This window comes from Salvia splendens, chromosome 22 (assembly GCF_004379255.2).
Source record: "Salvia splendens isolate huo1 chromosome 22, SspV2, whole genome shotgun sequence".
Taxonomy (NCBI): domain Eukaryota; kingdom Viridiplantae; phylum Streptophyta; class Magnoliopsida; order Lamiales; family Lamiaceae; genus Salvia; species Salvia splendens.
The window spans coordinates 1917845-1943756 of record NC_056053.1 but is presented as its reverse complement, the minus strand read 5'-3'; the positions used below and the strand labels follow the sequence as shown (position 1 = coordinate 1943756).

Genomic DNA, 25912 nt, shown 5'->3' with positions numbered 1-25912 from the left:
TTTTTTTGATATACCAAATCAAGTTTTGGTGACTGAACTTTCACGTTGCCCCATTGTGCCAACATTTTATAATTGCCAAAATTATGATGTAAATATAATTACTTAGCGTATAGTTATAATCATAATTATATTATATAAGTATAACATTGATCCTATGAATTATGCTTATCACTTATACAGTTATATGTTGCTTTTGAATATGCTATTCAAATTTATTTGATTATGTATTTTACATTCACTTAATTGTGAATATAATAAAATATTACTTCATCGGTCTCATATATGTTGAGTTTTATTTCATTTTAAATTGTCCAACATTACACAATATACATAAATCATATTATTAGTATAAAAAAAACACATTTACTATTTTGACTTTCTATCAATCATAACACATTTAATATTTTTAACTTTCTACCTCATACTTCACAATTCATTCTATCTATCTATCTATCTATCTATCTATCTATACTTTATTCTTTAGTCATTAGACTATTAAAATATCTCCTTTCAAAATTTCATAAATACTTAATCCATTCATTTGTGTATACTATGAATTTTAACACATAATTATTAAGAGTAAATTATTAATAGTAAGAGCAAGGGAAAGTGCATAAAGTAAAAGAAATATAAAGAAAAAGTTGATAAATTAGGATATACTCAATAAAGAGAAAAGAATGATAAAAATAAGAAATAAAGAGCAAAAATATTACTACTGGTTAATAAAATTTCTATGAATAGCAATATGACATAGCTATAAAAGAAAAATGAGACTTTTTGTTATCAGGCACTTATAAAGTTCGTTCAAAAAGTACCACTAGCAATTAAAGCAGCAATTGCAAGCATTGCAGGAAAACAAACTGCAGGGATCATTGAGGAGTGCGAAATGAATGTGCATCTGCCGCCCGGCGATGGAAGCAATGCAATTGAATCACTGTCTCTCTCTCTCTCGAATCAATACCCTTTTTTATTCCATTCTCTCTTCTCCTTCAATCCGCCTTTCTCCGATTCCCCTTCTCTCTATCTCTCTCTATATTTACACACATCTCCTTCTCTTTCTCTCTCTAAAGAGTATATATATACATTCAGTTGTAGTTAGGTGGCGAAACTGTACCTTTTTTCACATTTTCCATTTCCTCCGAAATGCTTAATCTAGAACGCCATTTCCGAAGCTCGTTATCACTCCACGGCGATCTGCGGAGTAACAATTTTCGCATAGGCGGCTTGTTTCTAGAGGAATCGCCTCCGCCGTCGTTTGTTTCGTTGATTTCTCCGAAGAGCGCCGCCGCCACGGCGGCGGCTGGGTGTTCCTGCCGGAGGAGCCGACGGAGGGGATTGGATGGGGGTAGGCGGAGTGGTCGAGGGTTTATATCGGTGACGCTATCGTCGATTGACGGCGATGGCGGTGGTGGTCGAGAGAGTTGCGGCGGGGGTTTGTCGGTGAGTAGTGTTTTGGGAAATGTAGGGGAGAAGAATGTGGAGAGTGAGAATGAAGACGAGGACGAGGTTTTGGTGTTGAAGGAGGTGGTTGGGGAGGAGAAGAAGAGCAGAGGTGGCGGAGGTACTTTTAACACTGCTAGGCATCTTTGGGCAGGTGCTGTTGCTGCCATGGTTTCAAGGTCTGCGTTTATTTTCTCTTCCTCTCTCTCATACTCCTTTCCGATTTACTGTTGTGTGTGATTTCTGTTATTGAACTTTGGTGTGGTTGCTGTAATGGAATTGAGGTTTGTATTGGCTTTAGCTTTACTCTCAATTAGCAGCCTTTTGTAAAAACCTCTATAGGTTGACACTCATATATTGATCATCTCATGCTTTCAAGGTTTGTAATGTTTTATTCCTTCAACATCTCTTCCTTTTTCGTATACGTCAATACATTTGAACATCTACCAATTGGTAATCAGTAAAAAATCTCTATAATAGACAATAGTATGATAATTGTCTGTGATTCTTTATCAATTAGGACCTCTTTCAATTGGTAGGTTGTATGTGGTCACTATGTTGTTAATTATAAAGGCTTTTTGTGTATATGAATGGATATTTCTCTTCTTGCTTGTGATGGTATTTCTCTAGGAGAATTATTTTTTGAGTGAAGTAACTGTTTACAACTTTGGCATCTTCTTCAAAGACTGTAAATAGATTGCGGGGTAATCATGCTTGATGTACCACACCTAGTAGATATCTCAACCTACTTGTTATGTCACTACTACTGAGATGATTATCATATGGGTTCTACCATTAAAATACCTCTTACTTGCCAATAGAGTAAGAAGGTTATTCACCTGATGAAATCAAAATATTCACAAAACTAGATTCTTTTTACACCCTACCTTTCTATTCAACCCAAAACCATGTTATTTGTTGTGAAGATGATTACCTGCTGAAATCAGTTTTCACTGACTCTGGAGCTTTTGTTCTATTTGATGGACAAGCGTGTCCCTTAAGTAGATTTAATTGTTTTACCAATCAGTCAAGAGGGCCTTGAGCTTGAGACCAGGATCTCAATGAGGACACTTTTTTGTAGCTTATTTACAAGTGACCCGAATTAACAGAGTGCAGCTCGATGCTATTGCTGCACTTAGTACTAGAGGTAAGTAGGTAACCTATAACTTAGTGTCAATCGGCCCAACATGCATGGGTGTAGGCTTGTTGTTCTTGAAAGACGCAATGACAGTTTGGTTTACAATGATTTTATATATACTACCTTTGCTGAACAGAAATCTTTCAGGTTCTTCAAAGTTGAATAGATTATTCAGTTCTCAAAATCTAGATGATTTATGCACTTACTGTACCGTATAACTTACCATTGTACCAGTAGCCTCCTAGTGATTTTTCAAAATTTTCTTACAAAGGAAATATGCAAGAATTAAAGCAAAAAGGACTTTCTTGGCAACATGGAAGTGTTAATGGGGTCATTTCAGCCACTAATAAAATTCTATACTATTATCTTCATTTTAAGGTGTGATTGGGCCACCTTTGTTAGGTCGATTGAAGGAGAACATATGTCACAGCTTAACTAAGTTGGGTACTAATATGATGGTGAATAAAATGGTTTATCATGACAACACTGCTTCAAATGATGACACCCTGGTCTCTCTTTTCCTGGACTCACTAATATGACCTGGCTTGTTCTAACTTGATGGCAAAACAGAAAAAAGATATCAATCACTGAACGTACTATGTTGTTAGGCAGATAACTAGCACTGTTATTTTTTGCGTATAAAAAGTTCGTTCTGAGTTCTGGTTTATCTTCATGTGTTCAAATTTGTAGATATAATGTGGGTTGGGGCAGGTAGTTTTAGATGAAAAGCCAAAAACTATTATTGGTATTAAATCAACTGTATAGTGTAAAATAAGTCAGAGTGAAACCTCTACAAAATAAATTAAACATTTAATAATCTCTAAATTAATATTCCCAGTCTGACTTGGGCCAGTGAGTTCAAAGAAGTACTTCGTAATCATTCGATTGCCCTTTAGAATTTCATTATTTATAGATCATGTGGTCCCACTAAATGAACAGTCATTGTGGTAAAAGCTTTTGGCTTTTTTTGTTGCATGGTTTATAATGCACTGATCACTGAACCTCTTCAATCTCCTACATTCTTCATCAGAACCTTTGTTGCACCATTGGAGAGATTGAAGCTGGAATATATAGTTCGTGGTGAGCAAAGGGCTCTTCCTGAGCTTATTAAATCAATAGCTGCCTCTCAAGGGCTCAGAGGATTTTGGAAGGGGAATTTTGTCAATATCTTACGAACAGCTCCTTTTAAGGCTATCAACTTTTACGCTTATGATACCTATAGAAATCAACTGCTGAAGGTGTCCGGCAACAAAGAGACAACAAATTTTGAAAGATTTGTTGCTGGTGCTGCTGCTGGTATTACTGCTACAGTGCTCTGTATACCCATGGACACTGTAAGTCACACTTCTAAATAGTTTTTACTTGTAGTTTTTTTTTTTATATTGATACCTTTTCCATAGATGTGATTTACTATCCAATGTTTTTTGCTTGTAGAACACATGAAAAGAGATTGATCCTGACTCCTGATCTAATGCCTAGCACATTGCTTTTAAAATTTCTTTCAATACTATATGCTAGCAAAAATCATGTAAATCACATTCCCTCCCATAAGTCACTGAGTTCAGTTTGCTGTATATTGCTTCGTTGAAAATCATTTAGGTTGTGCCGTCTTTGGGTTCGTAAGAGTTAAATTTCAAAAATGTATCTTCTGTATAGAAGTTAGAACTCACAAAACTGAGTTTGTGATGAATGGATGACCTTTTATTAGGTTGAACTTTAGTGTTCAAGATGATGTGTTCCATAAAGCCTCTGTTCTTCATAAATGGAGATTGGAACATTCCCAATTAGATTTGTATAGATTCCTAGCAGGATGTAAACTGATGTCCAGTTAGTAGCTTTTTATGACCGTGATTTAAAAATTCAACTGTCTGAGCAGATGGCTTCTAACTAACTACTGATGGAGATAAAATGTTTATGGATGGAAGTTGAAATTCATGGGGTGTCAAGATTATGTGTTTGGCGCAAGTGCCTTTGAATAATCACCTTCTTTTCCTAACATTTCAGATCAGAACAGTTATGGTTGCTCCTGGAGGGGAAGCCCTGGGTGGAATAATTGGCACATTTCGTCACATGATGCAAACTGAAGGATTCTTTTCTCTGTACAAGGGTTTAGTTCCATCTATTATTAGCATGGCACCATCAGGCGCTGTTTTCTATGGAGTATATGACATATTAAAATCGGCATTTCTACATTCCCCTGAAGGAAGAAAGAGGCTTGAACATATGAAGCAACAAGGGAATGGCTTAAATGCTTTTGAACAGCTTGAGCTGGGTACTGTCAGGACTTTAGTATACGGAGCAATAGCTGGTGCCTGTTCTGAAGCTGCCACATATCCATTTGAAGTCGTGAGAAGGCAGCTTCAGATGCAAGTTCGGGCCACGAAGATGGGTGCGTTGCAAACTTGCTTAAAGATTGTCGAACAAGGTGGAGTTCAGGCACTCTATGCGGGACTAATCCCAAGCTTATTACAGGTACCACCAGCACGAAAATTTTACCCTTTTGACTGCTTAATACATGAATCATGTGCATTCCATCTGAAGATTGCTGGATTTTACTTCTGACACACAGCTCTCGTTCTTGATCACTCATGTCTTGTCGTGATTGCTTTGCATTTATAAAACATTTCTCATGCTTTTCGTTAAATTGAACAACGACGGCTTCAAATACTTTTTAATGTTTTCGGTTTACATGAAGTAATTTCTCAGCAGTCTTGCTAGTTTTTATGCATTTAACATTGTTTCTATATCCCAACTCTCAGGTGTTACCATCAGCTGCCATTAGCTACTTGGTATATGAGTTCATGAAGATAGTTCTTAAAGTGGAGTGAAACTCCTCAGCTAATTCAATCTTAACTTGATACTTGCGACAATGGATGCTCTCACTCGACGAAAACTCGACGACATTTCTTTCTGATCTGTTCTTGGTTTCATTGCCAAAGAATGCTGGATTGCATTACATAACACGCTAAGCTCTGAATAAGAGGCATCCTTCATATTTTTTTGAGATTCTTGGTTAAGGATGCTCCTATGCCTCAAGGTGAATTTATCTATTTTAGAAGAAAAAATGATTATATTATAAAAAAACTGACAATTTCGTACGGTATGTTTATACGGCATCCGATTATTGAAACAACTTGTTAATGTTGTTGATTGTTGGATTTATTAGGAAGGCGACCGATCGTCAATATTGAGTCAATTTGGTGGTTGTGATTTTCAAAAGATTCCTCTTCTCATAAAAGTGTGCCAATATTATGCATTATCACAACACTATTTGTGGCTTGTGACCAACAACTGCACCATATTTTATTTAATACTACTCGGACTATTATATCTCTGTGGATTTTTTTTTTAATATTTTGGTTAATTAATATATATTCCCTATCTATTTCTAGTGAGTTTCTCTTTCTGATTATGTGAGCCTCATTATTTGCTAAAAACTTTCATACTAGTAGAATTTTCTTTTATCTGTCGCTCTGGTTTTACATGTATATGCAGATAGATACACTGCTAAAAAGAATATTTTATTCTAAAATATGTTCAAAGTAACAATATACTTACATTTGATACAATGTCAATTTTGATTACTGCAATTGTTAAACGGCTGAGAAGAAGGAATATTTAGTGTAGGGCTTGATATTATTTTCATTCCAATCGTCCATGTTAAATAGGAGTACAATCATCTCAACATGGTAACTAAAGCATCCTTAGTCTATACATGATTTGATCAATCCCTTAATGTGGGGAATTGATCCTTAATTTATTCTCCTAAATCTTTCCTTATTCTAACACTCCCCCTCAAATTGAGTAGTGGGATCTCCGATACTCAATTTGTCAAGTACCTCTTCAAGACTCCTTGAGCTAACCGCCTTGGTTAGTATATCTGCCAATTGATCTTCAGAACGCACAAATGGAAATTCGACAATTCCTTCTTCAATCTTTTCTTTGATGAAATGTCTATCCACTTCGACGTGCTTCGTTCGGTCATGCTGCACTGGATTCTCTGAAATGCTTATGGCAGCTTTGTTATCGCAGTACAACTGACTCTTGCTTGGAACATAGTCAATCTCTGTCATCAGTTTTCTCAGCCACATGATTTCAGTCAGACCACTCTTGATTCCTCTGAATTCTGCCTCTGCACTAGATAGAGCTACCACCTTCTGCTTCTTACTTTTCCATGTTACCAAGTTTCCCCCAACAAACGTGAAGTAGCCCGAGGTCGACCTCCTATCCACTGGATTACCTGCCCAATCTGCATCAGTATACCCATGGATTTCTAAGCCTCCATTTTTCTTGAATATTATTCCATGTCCAACAGTTCCCTTCAAATATCGAACTATCCTCAGCGCAGCTTCTAGATGTTCGGCCTGGGGTTGATGCATGAATTGACTTACCACTCCTACGGCATAAGCAATATCAGGTCTAGTATGAGATAAATAGATGAGTCTCCCAACTAATCGCTGATATTGCCCTCGATCTGCCGCCTCAGTTCCATCTCGTATCTTCAAGCTATGATTTTGAACAATCGGGGTCTCGGCTGGTTTACACTCTAGTAGGCCGGTTTCTGCTAGGATGTCCAAGATGTATTTTTTCTGCCTCAAGAATATCCCTCGTGGTGAGCGAAGAACTTCAATTCCCAAGAAGTACTTGAGGTCACCTAAATCCTTCATTTCGAATTCTTTGAAAAGCTTTTCCTTCAAACTTACAATTTCCTCCTCATCATCACCTGTAATAATCATGTCATCTACGTACACAATTAAGCAGGTAGTCTTTCCCTCTTGTCTTTTTAGGAAGAGTGTATGATCTGAGTTGCTTTGTCTATATCCATAGCTTTTCATCGCGTCTGCAAACCTCCCGAACCAAACCCTCGGTGATTGCTTTAGTCCATACAGAGTCTTTCTTAGTCTGCATCCTTCACCTATCTTGAATTCGTCTGAGAAACCTGGTGGTGCCTCCATGTATATTTCTTTCTTCAACTTGCCATGAAGAAAAGCATTTGTGACATCGAACTGGTATAGTGGCCAATCTCGATTGGCAGCAATGGAGAGTAGTACTCGGATCGTATCCATCTTGGCCACTGGAGAAAAGGTCTCCGAGTAGTCTATTCCGTAAGTCTGAGTGTACCCTTTAGCCACCAACCGAGCTTTATACCGCTCAATACTTCCATCCGGTCTCCGCTTAATGGTAAACACCCATCTGCACCCAACTGGCTTTTTTCCTTCGGGTAGTACACACCTGTCCCAAGTGTGATTCCGCATCAAGGCATCGATCTCCTTTTTCATGGCCTCCCTCCAATTTTTGTTTTTCATTGCCTCATCTGCTGACTGTGGGATCTCTTCCTCATCGTATAGTGCTTCCTCAAAGGCCTGAGCCATTTCAGTTAGATGACCTTTGGCCAAGTTCGCAATAGAGTATCTTGCCTTTCTGTTGATTCTCTCTGGAGAGTATCTCTTCGGAGGTACTCCTCTGTTCACCCGTGGAGGTAGTATATATCTTCCAGTATCGGGATCGATCCCCTCAATGTCGTCCGTTTCAACTGCTTCAAGTTGATCACTAATCTCCCCCCTGAGTCTCATTCACAGTATCAGATTCACTAATCTCATTGACAGGAGCAAGAGTACTTACATCCGATATCAGAAGCGGAGAGTCAATATTAGGACTTGTGTCACCTGCCGTTTCAGTCTGTACCACATCAGAGACTTGCCCAGAGGAGTTGCGTACTGCTTCCCCTGGTAGGTCCGCTTCTGGTACACTTGGCACTGACACCCAACTTAGTGGGTCACTAATATTTTGCCTACTATCGCTCTCCCCCTGACCGCTAAGATGGGTATAGAAGTATTCGGATTCAAGGAAATCACAATTCATGGTTGTGTACATGCGATTTGACTTAGGATCAAAGCATCTATAACCCTTTTGGTTCACTCCGTACCCCACAAACACACATTTAACGGCACAAGGGGATAACTTTGTTCGTTCATGTTTTGGTATATGGACAAAGACTGAGCATCCAAAGACTCGAGGTTCTAGGGAAAGATGCGGAGGTATGGTTGTGTGTAGGGCTAGGGTATCGGTTGGTGTTTGGAATTTAAGGATATGGGTGGGTAGCCGATTTAGAAGATAGGCGGAAGTGGCAAGGGCTTCAGGCCAGAAGGTGTTTGGAACTTGTGATTCTATGAGCATGGCCTGGGTCATTTCGAGTATGATTCTATTTTTTCTTTCGGCTACCCCGTTTTGTTCTGGAGTGTGGGCACATGTGGTTTGGTGTATCATTCCTTTTTCTAGGATGAACTGTTTCATTTTGGAATTAACAAACTCCCCCCCATTATCAGATCGAATGACTTTTATGGGTTTTTGGTATTGTGTTTGGACAAGGTCACAGAAATGGGCAAAGTGTTCGAAAACCTCAGATATATGCTTCATAAAGTATACCCAGTCATACATGTACAATCATCAACAAAGATAAGAAAATATTTAAAACCTTGTCCCCCAACTACTGGTGCGGGCCCCCAAACATCGGAATGTATCAAATCAAATATGGATTTAGTACGAGAGTTACTCAAAGGATAGGAGTTTCTATGGCTTTTAGCCAAAACACAAGTTTCACAATACATGTTCGATTTTGGAGTAATATTGGGAAATAACAATTTTAAATAACCCGGAGAATGATGACCTAAGCGTCGGTGCCAGAGCCAAGCTTCCCTATCCGCAGACCCGTGAGTTAGCATGGTAGCTCCTTTTTGGGCTATCTCATCCACGTAGTACAGCCCGTTACTTTCAGTGCCACGCCCAATAATCTCTCCGGTCCTGATATCCTGCAGTAGACAGAAATTCGGTTGCATTAGTAATGTACAATTTAATTCCCGGGTCACATGACTGATTGACAATAATTTATGGGATAGTGACAGAACATGCAGACAATTAGACAATTCTAGGGTTGGAGAAATCTTCACAGTCCCAGCCCCTTTTACAACCGTAAACTCCCCACTAGCAGTTTGAATATGAGATAAGTGAGGTGTATGAATCTCAGTAATATCCGACTCATCATAAGTCATTGTGTCAGTAGCCCCACAATAAAAAATCCACCTATTGATTTTCCCAGATCCTGCAGACATTGAGCATGCTATCCCAACATTTTCTAGGACTTTAAAACTATTTTTACATTCAATTGGGGCTGATTTGCAGTTTTCAAAAAACCTGGGGGGGTTACTTTAGAATTTCGGGAATTACTGGGGGCAGAAATGAATAAATTATTGGGATAGGGTATATTTTGTAAAGGATAGAGAAGTTGAGGGTTAGGTTGTAAACCTAACCCTAATACCCATTTACCTCCCGCCGCCTCACTCGACTCGTCTCCATGAGTTCCTCCAGCGGGGAATTGAGCACTTCCGGCTGCTCTCGGTGGTGCGCCGGTTAGCTGATCGTTGCCCAGGGTGTGAGCGGCCGCGTCGCGGTTGCCCTCGGTGGCGGCGAGGCTCGCTGTTTCTCCATCCGCTCCAAAAGCTACAGCGGCGTGGCCTTTGCTCCAGCCTCCATGGTGGCCGAGTAGCCGCCAGTTTATGCTTCGACTCCCACCGGTCAGGATATCCCACCAATTCGAAGCATTGTTCTTTGGTGTGTTTGCGTTTTCCACAATTTGTACACATTAATTTTGACCGATCTTCATCCATTCTCCGTTCATCGGAGGTCCGATGGTTCCACCCCCCGTTTTCGCTACTGCCGCCGCGACGTGGAGCGGAGGGATGATTCGGCCTTCTCGCCGTGAACAGCCATGCTCCAATTCCGTCTCCTGGGGATTTTCCGTCGGTGGGGCGAAGGATTTCCGATCGGGCATCCTCTCGCTTCACTATGTTGTATGCCTGCTCGGCTGAGGGAAGTGGTTCCATCTTCAACACCTCTCTCTTTACCAACTCATATTTACCATCTAATGCAGTAAGAAATTGATATAATCGATCTTGTGATGTTTCTTCGTTGTAGATCTCGATATCTTCTGGGTATTTCATCCGATTGGGTCGTTTCTGGTCAATTGCCATCCATATTTCATTGAGGTCGTTCCACACCTCTTCCAGCGTGGTGTTCCCCTGTCTTAGGGTGCTCGCCTGTTACGGACGTCCTCCGTAACGTGACCGGCTATCTATCTTCTCGGACGGATAGGGTGATCAATCCTTCGACAAGCTCGAAGGAAGGCTCACGGATTTGCTGATTCACAGACGTTCTCCGATCAGCAGCAAATAGGGAACAATAATTATACTTGATACTCAAGACAAGTTTAGGGAAAATATTATATTGATTGAATTAATAAAGTGATAACAATAACTCCTATTTATAATGCTACTAACTTAATGAACAAGAAACAAATATCTAAACAAATATGGAAAAGATATGGTAAATCAAATATGCAACTAAATAATTGGGATATGGATATGATCGTATCAACTCCCCCACGGTTGAAATACACCTTGTCCTCAAGGTGGGAACCACGAACCACTTATGAGAGTTGAAAGCCAAAGCTTTGGCGAGGCGTCTCCTCCTGGATCAAACACATATCGAACAACTGAATATCTCCATTTATCACCTTTGTCAAAAATCAACAAAGGAGACCCGATTTTTTTGGAAAAATTCCTTGCCAAATCGAAAAGCTTGTTCACGCCTCCAAGAATGTTCGAATCCAACATGTCATTGCGCGGAGGGATGAATCGTGCATCGACGTCGAGTGATGTCGAACGATGAACAATACTTGGAACATCGCCATCAAAGAAATCCACGTGGATATAAGCAATTGTCCTTACACTAGTGTAAGCACTTCCTCTCTTAAACCAACAATTCTTCACATCCGTCGATGTTATTTGAGCAACAAGAATATTAGTGTTCGCCACATTGAACGATTCCATTATCTTCTCCACTTCACCAATAGAATCATCCTCCTTTTTATCTTCTAACAATGTCCCCTCCGCTTCACTAATATCTGAGTTGCACGGTTGCAAGATTGGGGCCGGTAGGGGCGGGTCATCGTGTAATAATTCACCCTCCTCTCTACTGAGATTGGGGCAGCACGACGGTGATGGTGGAGTTAAAATCGAAGGCGGGACAGCAGCAACGACAGGGAGCGAGGGGCTAGATGGATCGTGATGGAGATGCGAGAAACATTGGGACTCAGCGGCGTGAGGCGGGGCAGGTAGCGTCCCTGTTGCTGTTATACTCCCATGTCCTACCCCCTTCTCATTGTCACTTAGGTAGTCGATTTTGTCATCCATAAAGCAGGTCTCCTCGTCAAGGGTTCCACTCGATGGATGCCGGCAGGAGGGCGGGAGTTGGAGCAGAGGCTGCTGCTGAGCAGCGGGCTGGTCGAGGCAGGCAGCAGTCGGACGGAGATGAGGCACCGAATGTTGCTGGTGGTAGGGCTGTCTCGAATAGCCAACATCAAAGTCCTCATCGTACCCATCAGAGTCACAATCAAAATTAGGGTTATATATGGATGTGCTCTCTGCATAGGAGAGGCTATTTATCGGCACCCGAGTGCCCGGTGGGTCCCAGCAGGATGGCTGGCGACCAGGCACGTGCTGCGACTGCCGAATTTGACGACGAGGGAACTCACTGTACGCGGGCGACGGTCCGCCGAAGGGTTGATAGTACTTGGGCAGTTGATAATGGCTCTGGTGGAGGTGGTGTGGCCGGTGTCTATCCGGCTGGTATGGAGGCTGTGACAGGTACATGTCCCGGTTTTGGTGCTGTGGCTGCCGATCCGTCGGCTGGGTATAACGCCGACCCGTCTGTGGCGATGGATCCGGCAGCGGACGAGTGCGAATCTCTTTGCGGGAATCATAGCACGCCTGTTGTGCATACGTTGCTTTAGACGCAAGCAAGTTTGTCCTACGCCGTTCGATTTTGTCACAACGTGTTTCCAACCTGGAGATAGCGGCATCCAATTGATCGAATAGTTGTTCATAACGCCCCAATCCGGTGTAGTTGCGCGACATGATGACTTTAAACGGCGGCGGTGAAGCTCGGCAGTGGGAGGTGATCGGGGCAGGTCATGTGACTGTATTTTTTTTTTTTTTTTGGGAAATATGGATGAACAAAGACGGGGATGAGCACGGGATGAAAGCACCAGTTGTTACGGACGTCCTCCGTAACGTGACCGGCTATCTATCTTCTCGGACGGATAGGGTGATCAATCCTTCGACAAGCTCGAAGGAAGGCTCACGGATTTGCTGATTCACAGACGTTCTCCGATCAGCAGCAAATAGGGAACAATAATTATACTTGATACTCAAGACAAGTTTAGGGAAAATATTATATTGATTGAATTAATAAAGTGATAACAATAACTCCTATTTATAATGCTACTAACTTAATGAACAAGAAACAAATATCTAAACAAATATGGAAAAGATATGGTAAATCAAATATGCAACTAAATAATTGGGATATGGATATGATCGTATCATCGCCCTACGGTGGAGATCGTATGTTTGTAGCGAATCTCCGCCGCTTTTGTATGTTACAGCTAGGCTGTCCCATATATGTTTCGCCGTTGGTTGTTGAGCAACACGGCTAACCAGCTTGGTCTCGATGTTTTGAACTAGCCACGTGAATACACAATGGTCGGCTTCCTGCCACTGTGTAAACGTTAGATCGGTTCTTGGCGGCGGGGTCGGGACTCCTGTGATGTGAGATACCATCCCCCTTCCACTGATCGCGTTATGCATCAGAACGGACCACACCGGATAGTTCTCTCCGTTGAGTTTGAACCCTACTGTCAAGGGTTGAGAATCGGTTTTGTATACGTGTCTTTCTGGTTTGGTTTCGTGATTTTCTGGTGGTTGGCTTTGCATAAGGCTTTTACGCATGAAGTTTGAAAAGAGGCGTGCAAACTCATCCGCTTCGGATGTGTTCGGGCCGCCGGTGATCTCTTTTTCGGTTTCTGACATTTCTACCTTTTTACAGGTTCTTGGCCAAGAGGTTGGGAAGGGTTAAGAGCGATGATGAGATTGATTCTGAGCTCTCAGAATCGTTGCTGGCTCTGATGCCATGTTAAACGGCTGAGAAGAAGGAATATTTAGTGTAAGGCTTGATATTATTTTCATTCCAATCGTCCATGTTAAATAGGAGTACAATCATCTCAACATGGTAACTAAATCATCCTTAGTTTATACATGATTTGATCAATCTCTTAATGTGGGGAATTGATCCTTAATTTATTCTCCTAAATCTTTCCTTATTCTAATTACTACAATATATACATAGACTAGGGATATGTAATGATTTAAGTCGCATGTATTCAAAGGACAATGATAAATTTGAATGCAAGAATGAAGGATTTGAGGGGAATAAAAAGGAAAAAAATAGTAGATTCGTCCATATCTCCTCCACTAGAGTCTAGTTATCAAAACATAATTAAATTGATTAATTTATAGAGGGTGAAGTAGTCTAATGGAAAAGTTATTAGTCACTAAACTATGATGTCTTGTGTTCAATTTAATGGACTTTTTTTAATGATGTAACACTAACCTAGTTGGTAAAATATTTCTCTTTTATTCAACAATTCGAGAATTTGAATTGCACAATTCATTCAAAGCAATACAAAGCTTTAATTCAAAACCCCTATTCAATATAGCTTAATACCAATATTATTTTTCTCAAACTTATATCAATAAATAAGGAGTATAATGATTTAGGAACATTGACACAAATGGAGCACTAGTTTCCTTTCATCTCACAACATCCTTCCAACTACATACTGCCATGTGGCAAGTAGATGCAACATAACAGCATAATTAAGCAAGAAAGGATGACAAATGATGACACAAAAGAATTACCTCAGATTGCATAAAGGAAAGTTTATGTTGCATTAAATGCACTTTATGTTGCATTATAGACTAAAATGCAAAATAAAGTGCATTTAGTGCAACATAAATTGTCTTTTATGCAATCTGTTCATCTAAGTCATCTACTAAGTTTGTTGCTTAATAATGTTGTTTTGTTGCTTATAAGTGTCACGTGACAGCATATGGTTGGAAGAATGCCGTGAACTTAAAATGTGATATTTTTGAAGTGCCATCCCATGGTGACATTAAAACTCTAGTAGAACGTAAAAATATGGTTACAAATCATTAACATCTCTTGTACAGAATTAAATGTGTAATGATACACAGCATAATTGATTTGAATGATAAAGAATGAACAAAAAAGCATGGGACCCACGCGGTAAACAATTGTATGGATCATGTATTTTTTTTATTGCTTTCTCTATTTTTCAGTCACGTTATATATTACTCCTATTTTGTTATGATTATATAGTTTTCTACCAATAATGGTTGGTAGAAGTCAAGAAGAATTTCATGAGGTCAATTCAGGAAGAAATTGTGGATTTTCTTCAAAATGCATTAATAATGTGTAATTTCTAAACAATGACCTATATTCCTATTTCTATTAAAACATGTCTAAGGCTGTGTTTCTACCAAAATGTTAGCCAATATAATGAATACTTAATTTCATAATTAATGTCATCAACGATGTGAATAAAGGTATGCGCTATAGTGCCCAAATTTATGAAGAGTCTAAATTTCTGTTTTGCATTAAGAATGATTTTAACTTACCAATTCTATTCACAATCAGAGCCACTATGACTACCATCTTCCCAAGTAAAAGTTTGATAGTCCGAATATATTATCATATGCGTTTCATCAATCACGATGAACAAAAAATAAGATATGGAGTATTACATTTTTCGAAAAAATTGATACTCAATCTTAGGAAAGTTATTTTATTTTACTTATATTAATCAGGGATTCTATAAACTTTTCCTATTACAATAAAAATTGAATCAAATACGAAAATCAAGAACAATGAACCAAAATACTTTTTAACCCTAGATTCATTTTAGTCAAACTAAACATCGTACTTTGCACTTATTTAATTTTGAAGTTCTACTCCAAATTAATTTTAGCAGCATAGTGTGGAGAATAAGAAACAAATTAAATGTAGTTTGAATAAGTCTAAATTTCTAAATTTCTATAGTTGATTGAGTTTTAGGATTGACAAAAATCAAATGATAAAATAAAATTATGGATGTATTTTTGACCTAGTCATAACATTGGTTTCTAATTCATTGGACCATTTTATCCACTTAATTTGGTTCTTTACGTGGATGCCAAAAACTTCACAAAAATAAAATAAAATAAAATCAGTGACATATTTCAGTTTAGACTTATAGCACTTTATACTTTATACGATTGTACAAATTTACCAATTAAACCTGGAGTATAAAGTGTTTATCATTATTGAAAACCAAATTGGCTTGTTCCACAACGAGTTCAATCATAAATCGACGCAGTGATCAATTTGAACATAATAATCTTTGAGCACTTGAGCAATTATGAACACAAAAAATCGATCTATTCGATCATAAATAAGCCAACGATTGAAATGGTTTGGGATTTTTTAAATAAATTATTTATAAAATAAAAAAATCTAGCTAGTACTAATAATCTGATAACTTGAGAGTTTTATTACTAACATTGAAGTTGTAAATGCGAGCAAAAGTAATTATTATTGCATAGTTTAAGTTTTATAATTTATAATTTTTTGTTATGTTAAAAATATTTTGATCAAAATTTGTATTTATTAGTATTTGATATATTTGAAATCATTGTAAACTCATAAAATATTCGCAGTAAATGTCAATAAGATTTAAGATTTTTCACAATATTTGTTTTGTTTACTAAATGTCTTGTGTATTTTTCAAATTTATGGAGTAAATCAGAATGGAGTAATATAAATATATAAATTCAAGTAGTGAACTAGCGAAATCACTATTTAAATGCATTACTAGAGAACCCGAATTTAGTTCACTATATAAGAGTGGTTTAGTTCACTACACCATGGAGTGAACCAAAATGTCATTACAGTGAACTAAATCCTTGATGGAGTAGATATTTTACTATAAAGGTATTTTCAATTTTGGTTCGCTCTTTTGTTTTTAAATTCATATTGTGAACTAAAACGGCCACATAATTAACTAGATCATGTTAATCTAATAGTTAAAAATTATTCTCTAATTGATTATCTCTATATGAATATAACAATAATACCAACACCATTCATAGAATAATAAAATGATTAGGGCATCAGCAGTGGGCGCCCTAAGGCGCGCCCTATGCACCGCCACGTCAGCATTTTATCCTCATATCCTTTCACCTGCAGTGGGGCGCCCTATAAGCCGCCCTAAGGGGCGACCTAAGCATTTTCTTTTATTTGAATATTTAAATAAATACAAAAATCGGGAAAACCTTCATTTCATTTATAAAATTAATACATTACAATACGAATTAAAAAAATACGCAAACTCAGCGACGACGGTTACAGACAATGCTGAGAAAAAGGTAACAAGGCATTCTAAACCGGTGGCGGAAAACAGTCTGGCCCCACTGTGGTTGCTTGGCAAAATAGTCTGCAACTAGACGTTCGTGAGTTGCGGCGTGTTCGCGGAGGACAAACTTCCGACGTCGAATAGGCCTGGGGATCTGCTCTGCCGCCGCCTCCTCGCGCTACATTTCGGCTAAGCATTCCGCCATTGCGTCTTGAATGGCTGCATTTAAGGCTTGAGTCAAGGTCGGACTACCGCCCTCCGAAGAACTCCGGTCGTCGTCGTGGTTCATTTTGGTTTGTGAAGATGGAGAAATGTGAGAGGTGAGAGATGCGCGAAATGTTCGTATGAAAAATAGAATGAAAAACGAGGTTTAATAAATAGACAAAAAAAACGCATTGCATCGCCCGCGTCGCCCACAATGGACGGACGATGGCGCAGACGATGCCATATCGTCCGCAGACTATCTGTCGGGCGAGGACGACGCATCGCCCACAGTCTCGGGCGCGCCATCGTCTGCCCCACCGTGGGTACCCTTAGTCTTAACACCGGAGGACAAATAACTGAAAAAGGCAAATATGAAAAGACAAAAATACCCTGAGTCTATACCGTTTGCGTCGCTGTCATGAAAATGTTTTAACTGTATTCCATTTCGGCGGCTCCATTTCAACACTTACTTTCTTCGCTGCTTCCTTTCACATACACCCCCATTTTCCTCTCTGTTTTTAACTATTTCTCCTCTTTTTATCCTTTTCCTTTTCTTCCTCGATTTCAATCTCCTCCGCCTCTATTGTTGGTAGTTTTCAACTGTTTTTTGGTGAATTTGATCTGAGCTGAGCGAATCGCTGGATACTTTTTTGTGAATTGGGGAAGTGTTCTGTGGCTATTTTCGATCTGGACGCGGGTGTTTAGGGTTTTGTAATCAGTTTTCATGGCCGATAGTCGGCGCTACGCGCTCAATGCTCAATTAGGTGAGGTTTCTTCTTTTTCTAGTGATTTACTTTGGATTTTTTAGCTTTGATGTGATATGAGTCACTAACTAATTGAGAATTAGGCGGAAGTTAGATTGAAGTTGGAGAATAGGAGAATGTACTAATTTATTTTTTTTGGCTTTCACAACGGGTTCTAGATGCTAATGCGCATGAAGATGAGCCTCTTTGTGTACAATGCTGAGCTCGCAAAATATAGATGATTGAAAGTTGATTATTATGGTTATGAGCTTGATTTTGGATTATTATTGAACAAGTTAAGTTCTCGACGATCCGAATCGGACAAGAAATAACTCTAGGTTATTAGGTTTAAGATGCTATAATTGAAGCCAATTTGGATGAAGTCGTAGTAAAAAAGGAGAGTAAGCTCGAGCTTCTGTTGTCAGTGTTCCGTCCCTGGTAAATTTTATTTTTCCCTCAAATATAATAGAGAAACACCTTTGAGGCTTATGCAGTGACCCTGACATGCTTGGAAAGGAATGCAACTTTTTAATCCCGATTTAGAGCTTAGTGAATAGGTGTAAGGTGTGAAATGTATTATTGACATCTTTGTAAGTGGTTATAAGAGTGTAGATTGTGGACAAAGTAATAAATACGCTTCTTAGTGATGAACCAGTTAATGTAGAGGCACATTCTAGTGCATCCACTATCTTTAAATCCTAATTCTGATTAATAAACCCTAACCTGGAATTTACAAACTCCTAATTAGGGGTGGGTCGGTGGATATAAACAAGTTTTTCCAATTGATCTATACCTAAGGGTTGCATGCTTCAATTTGTCAGAAACTTAATTTTGTGTGCTAATCCTTGATATTTGCATCATTTTACCATCTTGAGGTGAAGTGTGTTGGTAAAAATAGTGAAATATGTAGCCTTGTATTTCTTATGGAATGGATAAGTTAATTTCCTTACCTTTTCATTTCGAAAAATCATTTAGCTTGTTAAGTTGCTATTATTTTGCAGATATTGAGCAGATACTTCTGGAAGCACAACATCGTTGGCTGCGGCCTGCTGAGATTTGTGAAATTCTTCAGAACTACAAGAAATTTCGTATTGCTCCAGAGCCTCCCAATAGACCCCCAAGTATGTCTTTGTATAATCACATTCTTTTTTGTGGGATACCTCTGGATACGTTATTAATAATCTAGCTAATATGTTTATGGTAGAGACTAGAGATACAGAGGTGGGATTTGAAACCTTTCTATTTTTAGTTATTTCATATAGTTTAACTTATTTATTTGGATCTGATGTCCTTTTGTAGATGGTTCTCTCTTTCTTTTTGACCGGAAGGTGCTGAGGTATTTCCGAAAAGATGGTCATAACTGGAGGAAGAAGAAAGATGGGAAAACAGTGAAGGAGGCGCATGAAAGGCTCAAGGTATATTTGATATTCTCTGTTCTTTAACTTAGCTGTTACAGGTCTAGATGATCTCCCTTGAAATTTTACAAGGTCTAAACTTTGGAATTTAATGCAATTTAAAGCAGTAATTACTACTAGAATTTTTACTAGGATTTCACTGTCCCTGAAGCTGTTATTGCCCAACCAAAATGACATATCTAGATGTTAAAATCTCTTCAGGCTGGAAGTGTTGATGTACTTCATTGCTATTATGCTCACGGGGAAGACAATGAAAATTTCCAAAGGCGTAGCTACTGGATGCTTGAAGAGTAAGCTTACAATTATTCTCATCATTTTATTTTGTTTTAACCAAATTCACTGATTGAGAAAAAACTTATGATAATGATCCTGATCTTTATACTGTAAAAGTTAATGTATCTCAATAACTCTGTGAAGATTGAGGCTTGAGAGTATCAATTGCAGTCCTTTATGAAGTATTAGGCTCCTTCACTTTTATAGTTCTCTTACATTTAGTGAAAAAAATGTATTTCAATGGACATTTGGCGAATTATTCAGTTTGACGTATATAATGTTTAAAAGTTTATCAGTATCTGTACTATAATTTTTTTCTCTTTGTTGATTAAGCGTCCTGTCATCAGAGTTATTTTATGTGGACCTTCTTTGTTTTTTCTTCCAACATTTCTTTTACTTATGTGGCTGTTTTCTGCTTCAGGGAACTGTCGCACATAGTTCTTGTCCACTACCGGGAGGTAAAGGTAATAATAATTCCTTATGAATTCGGAATTCCCCAGATATCTAAAGGCTAACTTGTAAGAGTATTGGATTAAAACAACGACAGTCTTAACTTGTACAGTACTAAGTAATTTCAGACACTTCTTACAAATGCCACCCCAACTATGTTTTGTGAATGAAACAGACTTGGCTAATCTTTCTCTGTATTTGGTTCTGTATACTGCTAATGAGTATTTGCATGTTGCTGTTTTTTCAGAAATCTCTGATATTTGTTTCATCACAGGGAAACAGGACAAATTACAGTCGCATTAGGGATGCTGATAGTGCTCCTGTTAGTCGGCAAAGTGAAGCAGTATCTAACTCCGAGGTGGACAGCTCAGCAGCTTCTAGATTTCAATCATATGATTACCAAAGAGCATCTCCAATCACAGATACAACGAGCCTTAACAGTACGCTGGCATCTGATCTTGAAGATGCTGAATCAGGTGTTACTGCTGGATAATTTTTTTATCTTTTCATCATCCTTATAGAGGTTATTGAATTATATTATATGTTACCTGTGTGAAATTTTAAGCAACTATAAATACTAGTATGTTATTCAAAATCATGATAAAATATTTTTGATTGCAGCATACAGGCACCAATCAAGTGCCGGATTCCAAACTATTCATGATTTGCAATCTCCTATAGTATCAACAACGAATGCTGAGCCTATCCCTTTCCACCCAATTCCTGTTTCAAGTAATAATTAGATGCCTGTGTTTATTCTATATTTGCATTTATTCTTCCATATGACTGGTCTGATTTCATGAAGTCACTTGGGTGGTTTAAGCAGTCATGGTTAATTGGTATAAAGTGTTTACACATCATAAAATTTTAAGTTAATGTTAGATGTGATTTTTACTATCTTATAACTTTTCCAGTGAAATTTTTTCTAATTATGGGAAATAGTGGAAGATTATAATTTATACAGGTCCATTTGACTACTAAGTCAATCAGCTCTATTGCGTGGGTAGGGGTCAGATATTTTAGATTAATGTTTATAGCGGTTCTTTTCAGATTTAGTAACATTTTCACGGTATTGATAGGCAACTACCAGGAACACTCATCAACTATTTCTGGTATGAGTTTTGGATCCATCACACAAGGAGAAGAAAACAGAACTCCCATGAATAGTGGTTTGACGTATGATTTTCAGCAAGATATTGGATTCCCATCTTGGGGAAATGTAGCTGGTAGTGCTAGTTATCAATCTCTAGATTTTCAGCTATCACTTCCTTCTACCCAATCAAATGCAATGAGCATGATGCCTGGACAAGATAATGAACTTCTCGACCAAGTATTTACGGGTGAATTCAAGAAGCAGCAGGAGTTCGCGAACCATTCTGATAGCATGGGAGACTGGCAGGTATCTTATGTTCGAAACAATACAATGCATGTTTTGCTAGCAACTCTTACAACAACCAGTGGTAGCATATAGAAACACAAAAGTAGCGAATGACTGAACTACAAAAGTAGGCCTTTATTGATTATAAGTCAATGCATTATCTCACTTATTTGAATGAAGACTTGAGGACTTTTTCAGGAGCTATGGATATTAATTCCTTTCATATCCTGGAACTTCTATAACTACTGGAACTTTTATAACTATTTCAATAACTTGAATTATCTAGTTGAACCTCGAACCCTTTTCAATTTTGTGGGCCCTTGCTTTGTTTCTAGTATTGGCATTTAATGTGTTCCAATATCTATATGAAACTAAAGCAATAAAATAATTTCTATTCTAGAAGCTAAGCTATTGTAATGGCTGTTCAAGTTTGTTTGAGGTAGAGCTATACTTGGAATATTCTCATATGACTATATATATGGGTAGAAAAAAGTAGGGAATGGTAGTTCTTTTGTGCCAACATTTGAAGAAATAGAACATTAATTTAATTATAGTTATCACGAAAATGGTGAGGCAGTTGTGGTGTGTCAAAATGAATAGTTGCAGCTTGTGACTTTTTGTGCCCTCTCAGAATTATAGTTATGTAGTACTCACTAATTATTTTGTAACATGTGTAGTCTGCTCACCAAATTACTTTATGAAAAAAATATCCGTTGTCACTTTCTGATTTTGAGATCTAACAGGCTACAGATTGTGGATCACTGCACATGTCAGATTGGTCCATTGACCACAAGCCTGATGGTAATAACCTGAATCAATTAGGGCAGAACCCCAATCAACCACCTCCAAGACAGCTTCTGCTGCATGATCTTGCTACCAAACAGAATGATGCTAAAGAAGTGGAACTATCTGACTCAGTGGCAGTCCATAATGCGTACCTTACTGATCAACATAGACGACATTTGGAAAGTGAGCTTCAAGATCAAGCTTTGAAGGCTGGAAGAAGTTCTCTGAAATCAGAACCTGGTGGAAACTTCAATACAGGGGACGGAGCCAATTATCAGTCCCTACGAAAGCCTCTATTAGATGGTGTTATGCGAGAAGGTCTGAAAAAGCTAGACAGCTTTGATCGTTGGATTAGTAAAGAACTTGATGATGTCACTGAGTCAACTATGCAGCCTGGTTCTGGGGTTTACTGGGAGACGGTTGGTGGCGGAGATGGAGACGATTCTGGTATCTCCACTCAAGTGCCATCAGACAACTATGTTCTCAGCCCTTCCCTTGCTCAAGACCAGCTCTTTAGCATTATTGACTTCTCGCCAAATTGGGCGTATTCTGGTTCGGAAATTAAGGTATATCGAATTTTTCCTTTTATATTTCTCTACTTATGATTGTTCTAGAATATGAAGTTGATGACTTATACCCAAGAAAACGATATTTTTTTATGTCATATAGGTGCTTGTTATGGGGAGATTCCTGAGGAATCAAGAGGTGGAGAATTATAAATGGGCTTGCATGTTTGGTGAAGTTGAGGTTCCCGCAGAGATTGTAGGAGAGGGTGTTCTTCGTTGCCTTACGCCTTTACATGAATCTGGAAGGGTCCCCTTCTATATCACATGCTGCAATAGATTAGCATGCAGTGAAGTGCGAGAATTTGAATTTCGGGCTGCTACTGTTGAGGATGTGGACTCTGATGAAACTCGCCTGTACATGAGATTTGGAAAGCTGCTGTCTCTTGGATCAGACACACCGCAAATCTCTCTCCAAAGCGTTGATGATGAAACCTCTCAGCTATTTAGTAAAATCAGTGCCTTGCTGAAAGACGATACTGAGTGGGAACAAATGTTGAGCTTTACTAAGAGGGATGAGTTCTCATCTGATAACGTAAAGGATCAGCTACTAGAAAAGCTTTTAAAGGAGAAGTTGCATAATTGGCTTATCCAAAAGATTTCTGAAGGTGGGAAAGGCCCTAGTGTACTAGATTCGGAAGGCCTAGGTGTATTGCATTTTGCGGCTGCTTTAGGTTATGACTGGGCTATACCGCCCACAATAGCTGCTGGAGTCAGTGTTAATTTTCGTGATGTAAATGGATGGACTGCACTTCACTGGGCAGCATATTACGGCAGGTGACTTCTCGAACCTTGTTTTTATTGCCTGTGTGTCTTTTTATTCTTCTGTGGAGGACATACATATATACACAGTTTTTGGGTGCATTAAGTATGTCGTTTATGATTATATGCATATGTATATACAAGTTAGTCCCTTACTAAATCATTCGAAACTGACATTCAGCTTCTAAGAATCTTTAATATGGTTGCCAATAAATCTACTGACTTATTTAACTATTGCTCTCACTACTTGCAATCATAGAGAGCATACAGTGGCCTTCCTCATATCCTTTGGTGCGTCACCTGGAGCATTGACGGACCCAACTCCAATACATCCTTCAGGAGAAACTCCTGCAGACCTTGCAGCTAGCAACGGACACAAAGGTATTGCTGGTTATCTCGCAGAATCTTCATTGAGCTCCCACCTATCATCACTCGACTTGAAAGATTCAAGGCAAGGGGACAGTATAGAGAAAGTGGTGGAAACAGTTTCCGAGAGGATTGCAACTCCAGTTGGTGCTGGTGATATGCCCCATGGACTTTCAATGAAGGATTCTTTGGCTGCTGTACGTAATGCAACTCAAGCTGCAGCTCGCATACATCAAGTCTTTCGAGTACAGTCATTTCAAAGAAAACAGTTGAAGGAGTATGGTGATAAAGAATTTGGAATATCAGATGAACGTGCCCTTTCGCTTTTAGCTCTGAAGAACAAGAAGGCAGGACACCGTGATGAACCAGTTCATTCTGCTGCAGTTCGGATACAAAATAAATTCCGCAGTTGGAAAGGCAGAAAAGACTTTCTACAGATTAGGCAGCAGATCATTAAAATTCAGGTATTGGGTCATTGCATTCTATTCTTCCATTGTATGTCCCAAAACTTTCTCTAGCGACTCAATGTTGAAATTCTAACTTTTGTCTCTTTTACAAAAGGCTCATGTGAGAGGACACCAGGTGAGAAAGAACTATAAAAAGATAATCTGGTCAGTTGGAATCTTAGATAAGGTCATTTTGCGGTGGCGGAGGAAAGGAAGAGGGCTGAGTGGATTCAGGCCCGAAGCAAGTGCTGTCGCTAGCAGTAGCATGATTGAACCAGAAACAAAAGAAGATGACTATGATTTCCTAAAGGAGGGTCGGAAACAGACAGAGGAGAGACTGAACAAGGCCCTTGCTAGGGTGAAGTCAATGGTTCAGTACCCAGAAGCCCGGGATCAGTATCGGAGGTTGCTTAACGTTGTCTCAGACATGCAGGAAAAAAAGGTACACAGTACATCCGTATTCAACAATTGCTTATATTATCCATTTTTCATCGTAAATAAATTCATTGCATTACTCTGGTAAATCATTTTAGTCTGTACAAGTTACTTAGTCTGAGGTAAGTATATCCATTAGCTCTGCGTCCCTTCTGTGCGAATGATCATTGTATCGGGTTAGCTCGCTCGCTAGATCACCTGGCCTTTTCTTGCTCTGGCTCACTGACGATATTCGACCAGTAGGGATTACAAGAAAAGGAAACTCTACATTCACTCATCCCATGAATCTTGATTTCCACATAACTCTACTAGCTACAATTCCTCTTTATAATCCCGCAATAGGGATTTACATTACATACGTGACGTGAAATGTTATGTTGATCGTGTTTGGTGTGATCCAGGCTGCACAGGAAAGGATGTTGAACAATCTGGAAATTGATTTTGATGAAGATTTAATTGATTTTGAAGCTTTGCTGGATGATGATAGCTTCATGCCGATAGAATAGAGATGGTAAGTTGTGTGACTGGATTGCCTTGTAAATTTGACATACTAATCGATTTAATCGTACAGTTTGTCAAGAATAGAAAGAATTACTGATAGGGTTGGGGTTGGTAATTAGTGTGTGAAATAACTTGGGTCGTTTCTTCTTGTGAAATTAGTAGTGCTAATATGACATTTCTACTTTCTTCTCTTTTTGTACTTCATTTGGTATACTTTCTTTTAACTACTAACCATCTCCATTAAATCGTGTTTTACATTTAGTTTACACTAACCATATCCATTAAAATTAGATCGTTCTTTACAGTACTATTTTTTTACATTTCCACAAATGCAAAATGAAGTTAAATTCACAAGTGGACTTTGCACTACAAGTCATTCTTCTATTTGAATATTGTGTTCTTTTTTTAATTAATTTAACGAAAAGTGTAAATATGCTTATATACGTGTAGCACTATTATTGTTACAAGATGATGTAATAGCTAACGTAATTTGTTCATATTAAATGTATATACTCCCTTCGTTCCGGAAAGTTTGTCCCATTTTTCTATTTCCGTTCGTCCCACAAAATTTGTCATATTTTATTTTTTACCATTTTTGGCAGTGGACCACATATTCCACTAACTCATTCATATTCACATTTTATTAT

The 25912-nt window shown here is 38.6% G+C and overlaps 2 protein-coding genes across 3 annotated transcripts; both read left to right on the top strand.

The window, feature by feature from the left end:
* Positions 1-860: 860 nt before the first annotated feature.
* LOC121787754 (probable mitochondrial adenine nucleotide transporter BTL3) lies at positions 861-5910 on the top strand. Its single transcript, XM_042186593.1, has 4 exons — positions 861-1619; positions 3609-3912; positions 4583-5050; positions 5338-5910. The coding sequence occupies exons 1-4, from the start codon at positions 1144-1146 to the stop codon at positions 5404-5406; spliced, it is 1317 nt and encodes a 438-aa protein (XP_042042527.1). The 5' UTR covers positions 861-1143; the 3' UTR covers positions 5407-5910.
* An 11698-nt stretch (positions 5911-17608) lies between these two features.
* Positions 17609-25464, top strand: LOC121787201 (calmodulin-binding transcription activator 1-like). Of its 2 annotated transcripts, XM_042185875.1 has the most exons (13): positions 17609-17911; positions 18892-19011; positions 19190-19305; positions 19507-19595; positions 20000-20042; positions 20303-20504; positions 20650-20760; positions 21108-21427; positions 22150-22758; positions 22862-23532; positions 23777-24347; positions 24445-24771; positions 25166-25464. In XM_042185875.1, the coding sequence occupies exons 1-13, from the start codon at positions 17872-17874 to the stop codon at positions 25268-25270; spliced, it is 3324 nt and encodes a 1107-aa protein (XP_042041809.1). In that variant the 5' UTR covers positions 17609-17871; the 3' UTR covers positions 25271-25464. The 2 variants fall into 2 exon arrangements, with proteins under 2 accessions (XP_042041809.1, XP_042041810.1); XM_042185876.1 differs by lacking the exon at positions 20650-20760.
* The last annotated feature ends 448 nt before the right edge of the window (positions 25465-25912 follow it).